We start from the raw sequence: 9,280 nt of genomic DNA on the forward strand, positions 1-9,280 counted from the left end.
AGCATCACGTATACTGGTCGGCCATCGATTCAACTGATTAGAATAATTGATTACAAAAAAATGTTCAGTCTTTGTATGGTCAGTCAAGCCATGCCATGGAGGTACACTATTAAATTAATAATTAATTTTCATTGTAGATGGACTATAAAGTTTTTTCCAATAATTACAAGGCCTAATATAAATTAACTCCTTTTTGAATAGTCAACCCCGCGTATGCTAGTAAACGGTGGTAGGATGATGTTGCAAGCATTCCTTCCTGGAGACTGACCTCAACTTCTCTTCAATGGATGTCTTGATGGGCAAACTTAAAAAACAAGCAAAAAAACATTACATATATATATATATATATATATTTGGGTCTCCTTTTAGCGTTATGGTGCATAGAGGGTTGAAGATCACCGAGCTGTCCTTGAATAACTGGTAAACATGTTCCCTATACGTCGATGAATTTCTCTATAGCTGTTTCGGTAGCAAATGTCAATGAAATCTCTCTGTTTGAGTTGAAATCTTTTTGTTTGTTCTTTGCTAGAGTATCATTTATTATATATATATATATATATATATATATATATATATATAAATTTACCCTTTTCTTATTGTCTGATCCATCTAGCTCAAAATGACTGTGCGCTAACACACTTTTGTTTGATCATAGCCTTTTATTTGTTAGATGTAAGATCTGAAGCAATCTTCCAACTGCCCTGTATTCGCTAGCTCCTCTCTTTATAACTTTTTCTTGCTATTTCTTGTTGTTGGTCTATTTTCATCCTCTTTTCTTCCCTGGCTAATAGTTTTCTTTTTATATATTCCTGATCTGTTCTTTACATCTCTTTTGGGAGTTTAGAAATCCAGGAAAGTGTAGAAAAAATTACGAAATTGGCCTACAAGCAAGCGGACCCCCTTATAGAATAAGACTTATAGAATCTCTTAGAAAAATTTAAACATGATTTAATAATTGAATTGAAAGTTATGATCATCTTATGTTTGCGACTATATATCTTTTTGGATTTAACTCTATCTGTTTTCTGTATAATTCAGTGATGACCGATCTCTACCTTGCTGTTTAGTACCTTCATTCTCTTCTAACCCATCTATATCAATCTTCTTTTTGGCATTTTTGTTCAACAATTTGTTTTAAAGAATTCTTTTGAAGGTTATAGTTTACTTCTAGATCAACATTCATGAACCTATGTATTCCCTTGTGTTTTCTAAGGTCTTATTTCCTTCCATCTGATTTTGCGCACCCTAGACCACCGACCACTTTAATTTACATCCTCTATACTATTTTTCTTTTGATTTTAGTACATCAAATATGAGGTATTTGAATTAGAACCTCCTCTATCATTATTCACCAGCAAGTCTTTACCATCACAACTTTCAGATAATTATTCCAAAAAACCACCAAAACAATTCTTTTAATATCACAATCAACATTCCAAAATAAATCAAAATCAAACCACCAAAGTGTTGAGTTCCTAATCCATAGACTTAAAGAAAAAAAAAAGGATTGTCAATCCAAACAACCAATAGTTCAAAGGGGTTCTGTATGTTTTTAGCCCATGTTTTGGGGTCTATTTTCTGTTCTTTTATGCCGCTGCTTCGTATTTTTGCTGGCTGCCTTCTGGTTTTCTCTTCTCCAATTGAATTTTCCGGTTGGTTTTGATAATATGGCTTTGGCTTTGAACATATTTTCTTTGGTTTTAACGAATAAGGATCATAGCCAACATGATTTTTACTTGTTAGTTACTGATCATTATAATCGTTTGTTATCTTTTTGCTTGTTACAGGGAATAATTATCAGACGTAGAAACCTTATTTACACAAATATCAGGCCTTTTTTTGTATGGCTTCCACTCCTACCATTACTCCTTCGAATTGGAAGTACGATGTGTTCCTCAGTTTTAGAGGCGCAGACACCCGCAATAGTTTTACAAGTCATCTTTACAAGGCTTTGTGTCAAAACCAAATTCATGCTTACATCGATTATAAACTTCATGGAGGAGAAAAGATTGAGCCTGCCCTCTTGGAAAGGATTGAAGAGTCATATATTTCGGTAGTCATTTTCTCTGAAAATTATGCAGATTCCACTTTCTGTTTGAGGGAACTCTCCAAGATTCTTGAGTGCATGGAGACCAAAGGACAGAAGGTTTTGCCAGTTTTTCACCAACTTGATCCAAGCCATGTTCAAGATCTGACTGGGAGCTATGGAGACGCAATTTGCAAGCATGAAAGTGATTGCAGTTCTCAAGAAGTAGAGAGTTGGAGACATGCTTCGAAAGAAATAGCTAATCTCAAGGGCTGGGATTCGAAAGTCATCAGGTAAGTTATTTTGTTTAGTGACTGTATGTGTGCGTGCGTGTGTGTATATATATTGTTGGGTGGATGGGTGGATCACTAACAAGTAATTGAGGACATGGAAAACTCGATTAAATCAACAAAACAGAGGTCTGCAATTTTATACAGAATCAACTATGAACAGGGAAGTGTTTTCTCTCAACGGCAGATATTTTCATTCACTTGTTCTCTCTTTTTTCCTCGTGCATAATCCAGAGCATTACTTTGACTTTACACAAGTTATAAACTAACTAAAGTTGAGGTTAAAGTGATGTCAATAGTAACTCTAACTAGTTACAGCATCTTAAACCTCAGCATATGTAAACCATTTTCTTCGAGAATCAATACTGTGTTTGATGCTATGATAAAAAAAAAAGTTAGGTTCTAGTGGCTTATTGGACTTACTAGCCTGTCTTTGTTCTTCTTTTATTATGCACTGCAGGGATGAGACCAAGCTAATCGAGGAAATTGTTTCTGACATTCAAAAGAAATTGCAGCATATGCCTGCACCCTCAATTGATTCAAAACGCATTATTGGAATGAAATCACGCGTTGAAGACATTGAATCGTTACTATCCTTTGGATCAACCGGTGTGCTCATTGTGGGAATATGGGGGTTGGGTGGTATAGGCAAGTCAACAACGGCTGAAGCTGTATATCATCGAAACTCTCATAAATTTGAAGGTCATTGCTTTTTCCGAAATGTAATGGCAGAATCACATAAGCATGGACTAGTTCATGTACTGCAGGAAATTCTTCGTGAAGTATTAGAGAACAAAGATCTGAACATAGGCACAAAGGTGTTACCCCCGTACATTAAGCGAATGCTTCAAAGAAAAAAGGTCCTCATAGTTCTTGATGATGTCAACAGTTCTCTAGATTTAAGAGATTTACTAGGAGAGGATGGTTTGTTTGGCCAAGGAAGTAGAATCATTGTGACAAGTAGAGATTGGCAAGTGCTTATAAATGCATGCGAAGAAGACAACATTTACGAGGTTAAGAATTTAAATGAAGACGATGCTCTTGAACTCTTCAGCTTGCATGCTTTCAGACAAAATAATCCTATACAAGGATATACAGAGCTATCAAAAAGTGTGGTAAGCTGTGTTGAAGGCATTCCATTATTTCTGGAGGCTTTAGGTGCCAGTCTATACAAAAAGACTAGTGTAGAATACTGGGAAAGTAAGGTGGCACAGCTAAGAACAAAAATTGGCGAGGACATTAAGAAAAGTTTGGAAATGTGTTTTGATGAATTAAATCAGACAGAAAAGAAAATATTTCTTGATATAGCATGTTTCTTTGGATGGTGCAGAAGGGATGTTCTCCATCAAACACTAGATCTTGAAGAAAGAAGTGGGATAGATCGTCTCACTGATATGTGTCTCATAAAAATTATTGACAACAGGATCTGGATGCATGATATGCTGCAAAAACTAGGGCGACAAATTGTCCACCAAGAAAACGTTGATCCTAGAGGACGTAGCAGGTTGTGGGAGGCTGAGGATGTCTATCATGTATTAACAAATCATCAGGTAACAGTTCCAAGTGATTAATTGACTGTTGTTTGACATTTTTGTTAATAGCTAGGAGATGTAGCCTTGGTTAAAATTGTAAAATCAAATTCGTACAGCAACTTATTCTCTGCTTTTGGTAATTAGGGGACAGGAAAAGTGGAAGCCATATCCCTCGACATGTCTGCAACTAAAGAAATGAACTTAAGTCCTACAGCATTTGAAGGGATATATAATCTAAGATTGTTCGATTTCCATAATCCAAATTCCCCAGATGAGCTAACAAGGATTCGCCTTCCTCGAGGGCTTCAATTTCTTTCAAATGGGCTAAGGATTCTCTACTGGTATAATTACCCTTTGAAATCCTTGCCATCAAATTTTTGTCCAGAGAAACTTGTTGAGCTTAAAATGCCTTGTAGCCAGCTCGAAGAACTTTGGAATGAATGTCAGGTATGCTTTAGCATCCTTCTTTATCAAATATAGGACATTTTTTAAATTATTCATAACCTTTATCTATTCTTTACCTTGCCTTGCCTTGCCTTTTTTTTTTTTTTTTTTTTTTACAGCCACTTGAGAATTTGAAATTAATGAACCTCAGTTACTCCTCGAAGCTGAGCTTAGTTAATTCAGACTTGTCCAAAGTTCCAAATCTTGAGGTTCTAAATCTGGCATGGTGTTGTAGTTTGGTTAAGTTACCTTCCTCTATTAAATACTGCACCAGACTTACTGAATTAGATCTTAGGAAATGTGAGAGTTTATGTACTTTGCCCTCGTCAATTGGGTGCCTCACTCAACTTGTTAAATTGAATTTAACCCACTGCAAAGGTCTCGCTAGTCTACCATACAGCATTTGTGAGTTGAAATGTCTTGCGACGCTTGATCTCGAGCTTTGCTCAGAACTAACAAGTTTACCTAGCAGTATTGGTGAGTTGGAATCTCTTGTAGAGCTTAATCTTGGTCATTGCTCAAAACTATCAAGCCTTCCAAATAGCATTGGTGAGTTGAAATGTCTTGCGAGGCTTTATCTTGGTTATTGCTCAAAACTAACAAGTCTACCAGACAAAATTGGCGAGTTGAAATATCTTAAAGAGCTTAAACTTCATCATTGCTTAGCACTAGCGAGCCTTCCAAACAGCATTGGCGAGTTGAAATCTCTTGACAATCTTGATTTTTATTATTGCTTAAAACTAGCAAGCTTTCCAGACAGCATTGGCGAGTTGAATTGTCTTGCGACACTTGATCTTAAGTTTTGCTCAAAACTAGCAAGTGTACCAGATAGCTTTGGTCAATTGAAATGTCTTTCGAGACTTGACCTTGGTTATTGCTCAGAACTAGCAAGTCTACCTGATAGCTTTGGTGATCTCAAATGTCTTTCGAGGCTTGATCTTTGTTATTGCTTAGAACTGGCAAGTCTACCTGACAGCATTGGCGAGTTGAAATCTCTTGTAGAGCTTAATCTTGGTTACTGCTCAAAACTAGCAAGCCTTCCAGATAGCATTGGCAAGTTGAAATGTCTTGAGATGCTTGATCTAAATTATTGCTCAAAACTCGCAAGTCTACCAGACAGCATTGGTAAGTTGAAATCTCTTGTAAAGCTTCATCTTTCTTCTTGCTCAAAACTAGCAAGCCTTCCAGACAGCATTGGCAAGTTGAAATCTCTTGCAGAGCTTCATCTTTCATCTTGCTTAAAACTAGCAAGTCTTCCTGACAGCATTGGCGAGTTGAAATGTCTTCCCAGGCTTGATCTTGGTTATTGCTTAAAACTAGTAAGTCTTCCTGACAGCATTGGTGAGTTGAAATCTCTTGCAAAGCTTAATCTTTATTATTGCTCAGAACTAGCAAGTCTGCCTGACAGCATTGGCAAGTTGAAATCTCTTGTAGAGCTTCATCTTGGCTATTGCTATAAACTAGCATGGCTTCTAGAGAGCATTGGCGAGTTGAAATGTCTTGTGATGCTTAATCTTCATCATTGCTCAGAATTAGCATGGCTTCCAAACAGCATTGGCAAGTTGAAATCTCTTGTAGAGCTTCATTTTGGTTATTGCTATAAACTAGCATGGCTTCCAGAGAGTATTGGCGAGTTGAAATGTCTTGTGATGCTTAGTCTTCATCATTGCTCAGAATTAACATGGCTTCCAGACAGCATTGGCAAGTTGAAATCTCTTGTAGAGCTTCATCTCGGTTATTGCTATAAACTAGCATGGCTTCCAGAGAGCATTGGTGAGTTGAAATGTCTTGTGACCCTTAATCTTCATCATTGCTCAGAATTAGCTTGGCTTCCAGACAGCATTGGCGAGTTGAAATGTCTTGTGATGCTTGATCTTAATTCTTGCTCAAAACTAGCAAGTCTGCCAAACAGGATTGGCAAGTTGAAATCTCTAGCAGAGCTTTATCTTTCTTCTTGCTCAAAACTAGCAAGTCTTCCAAACAGCATTGGCGAGTTGAAATGTCTTGGGACGCTTGATCTTAATTGTTGCTCAGAATTAGCATGTCTACCAGATAGCATTGGTAAGTTGAAATCTCTTTTAGAGCTTCATCTTTCTTCTTGCTCAAAACTAGCATGTCTTCCTAACAACATTGGCGAGTTGAAATGTCTGTTAAGGCTTAATCTTAGTTATTGCTCGAAGCTAGCAAGCCTTCCAAACAACATTGGCGAGTTGAAATGTCTTGTGATGCTTAATCTTAATTCTTGCTCAGAACTAGTAAGTCTACCAAACAGCATTGGCGAGTTGAAATCTCTTGTAGAGCTTCATCTTTCTTCTTGCTCAAAACTAGCAAGCCTTCCAAACAACATTGGCAAGTTGAAATCTCTTGAAAAGCTTGATCTTTCTCCTTGATCAAAACTAGCAAGTCTTCCTGACAGCATTGGAGACTTTTGAAATGTCTTGTAAAGTGTCATTTTTATTATTGCTCAAACTAGCAAGCCTTCCGAACAACATTAACAAGTTGAAATCTTTTGCGACGCTTGATCTTGCCTATTGCTCTGAACTAGCAAAGTCTACCAAGCATCATTACCTAGTTGAAATATCTTAAAGAGCTTAATCTTGGTGCTTGCAAAAAGCTACAAAGCCTTCCAGACAACATCTATGATCTGGAATCTCTTGAATGGCTTAAAGTACAAGATTGTTCTATGTTGAATGGATTCTGAACTGCAGAAGTAGAAGAAATAGCATCATCCACCAATAAATTAGGCTCTCCAATTTTTGAATTTAGGAGATTATGGTATGTTAGAAATTCCTGACAGCTTAAGCTCTATGATGTCATTGAAGTTATCTTGGAATCATTTTGAGAGGATACCTGCAAACATCAAGCAACTTTCTAAGCTAATTAAAGTCGTTTTAGATGGTTTCAAGAGGCTTCGTTGTTTACTAGAGCTTAATCCACCGAGTCTACAAGTTTTAATTGCGTCAGATTGCGTCTCTCTAGAATCAGTAGCAAGTGTATCCATACAAGGTGAGAAAGAGTATGAAGCTGCTTCTCAGCAATTCAATTTTGTCGGTTGCTTCAAATCGGATCAGAATTCATGCATTAGAATTATGTGTGATACCCGGTTATGAATTGGACACTTTGCAACATCACTGTTTAATCAGGTGAATTCTTCCTCCCTTGATCTTGATTTATATATAAAAATCATGATAGTTTTGTATATGCATCTCACATTCTCACTCTCTTCTATGCAGGAATATCTTGGTAAGCCAATTCGAGTTAGCTTATATGTGCTTGGTCGGAAGTTCCAGAGTGGTTCAGTTATATAGGTACCGAAGGATCTTCAGTAAAAATCAAGCTACCAGCTCATAGGAATCATACTAATAGTACTGATCAGTTCTCGGGTTTCACTTTTTGTGCTGTTGTTTCATTTGGCCCCTGTCAGAATGATGGTGACTTTGATATTAGATGTGAATGCCATTTGATAACCAAAGGTGGAGTCCAGAGTGATCTCATTTTCAACAACAAAAGAGATGAAGAAAAGAGGCTGAGTCCTTTGAAAAGGGAGCATGAGTTCTTTTGGAGCATCAACTCTCATTGTTTTTTCAAGGAGTCCATCCACTGTTTGTCCAAAGATTATATTGACGAGCCTGAGCAACCACACACCCTAAAAGATTGAAGATAGACATTTTAGAAATCAACTGGAATCCACTTTTCTCAAGGCCTACAATTTCTTTCAGATGAGTTGAGGATTCTTTGCTGGGTTGGTTCCCTTTAAAATCCTTGCCAACTAATTTTCGTCCAAAGAAACTTGTTGAACTCAAAATGCCTGCTAGTCAGCTTGAACACGTTTGGAATCAACATCCGGTATGCTTTAGCTTTCTCTTCTTAATTTATAAAATATAGATGGGCATCTATCTATTCTTACCTTGCCTCGTTTACTTTACAGCCACTAATGAATTTCACATTAATGAACCTCAATTCCTTCACAAAGCTGAGCTTAGTTAATGCATACTTGTCTAAAGTCCCAAATCTTGAGGTTCTAAATCTGGCATGGTATTGTAGTTTGGTTACCTTACCTCATTAAATACTGCACCAGATTTGCTAAATTAGACCTCTCCTCTTGTAAAAGCTTATGTAATTTGCCCTCATCAGTTGGGCACCGCTCTCGACTAGTCGAATTTGGATTCATCTGTGAAAAGTCTTAGGAGTCTGCCAGACAGCATTTGAGAAATTTCTTGCAAAGCTCAGTAGTGATTTAGAAAAAGATAATATACTATAATAATGTACTACCCAAATCCTACGTTCATAACCAACAACACACCAATGGTGTTGTAAGAATTATAATTATTAAATCCAGCCCAGGGGTTGACCCGGCTAAGAGGTTAGGTCCCGGGTTTCATGGGTCAACCTAGAAAAATTAAAAAAATATATTTAAAGTTTTAATATTTCATATGAAAAAATTAAGAAAAAATCCATGTGAATATAAACTATATATGTTGTAAATAATGAAGTTTAAAATAATATTTTAAAAAGTTTTTTATCCCACATTGAAAAGATATTATGTTATCCTTTTAAGTTGAATTATTGAAAAAACATAACTTTTTTCTTGTGAACATAAAGTATATATACTAAAAGGCTTCAAATCCCACATTGAAAAGATATTATGTTATCCTTTTAAGTTGAAGTATTTAAACCAAAAAGTTTTGTATCCCATATTGAAAAAACATAATTTTTTTCTTGTGAACCTAATATATATACAAAAGGACTTCAAATCTCACATTAAAAAAATAATTTTTTTTCTTGTGAACATAAAGTATATATATTAAAGGGTTTAAAATCCCACATTGAAAAGATACTATGTTATCATTTTAAGTTGAAGTATTTAAACCAAAAAGTTTATTAACCCACATTGAAAAAACATAACTTTTTTCTTATGGACATAGAGTATATATACGAAAGGACTTCAAATCCCACATTGAAAAAATAACTTTTTTTCTTGGAAACAT

The 9,280-nt window shown here is 36.1% G+C and overlaps 1 protein-coding gene across 1 annotated transcript; it reads left to right on the forward strand.

Moving 5' to 3' along the window:
- Window positions 1–226: 226 nt before the first annotated feature.
- Window positions 227–8,198, forward strand: LOC7493550 (disease resistance protein RPV1). The gene is made up of 6 exons (XM_052452281.1): window positions 227–420; window positions 1,788–2,319; window positions 2,777–3,866; window positions 3,993–4,295; window positions 4,412–6,676; window positions 7,555–8,198. Exons 2-6 carry the CDS (start codon window positions 1,844–1,846, stop codon window positions 7,948–7,950), a joined length of 4,530 nt encoding a protein of 1,509 aa, XP_052308241.1. The 5' UTR covers window positions 227–420; window positions 1,788–1,843; the 3' UTR covers window positions 7,951–8,198.
- Window positions 8,199–9,280: the final 1,082 nt, after the last annotated feature.

The sequence above is a fragment of the Populus trichocarpa genome, chromosome 4 (assembly GCF_000002775.5).
Source record: "Populus trichocarpa isolate Nisqually-1 chromosome 4, P.trichocarpa_v4.1, whole genome shotgun sequence".
NCBI lineage: Eukaryota > Viridiplantae > Streptophyta > Magnoliopsida > Malpighiales > Salicaceae > Populus > Populus trichocarpa.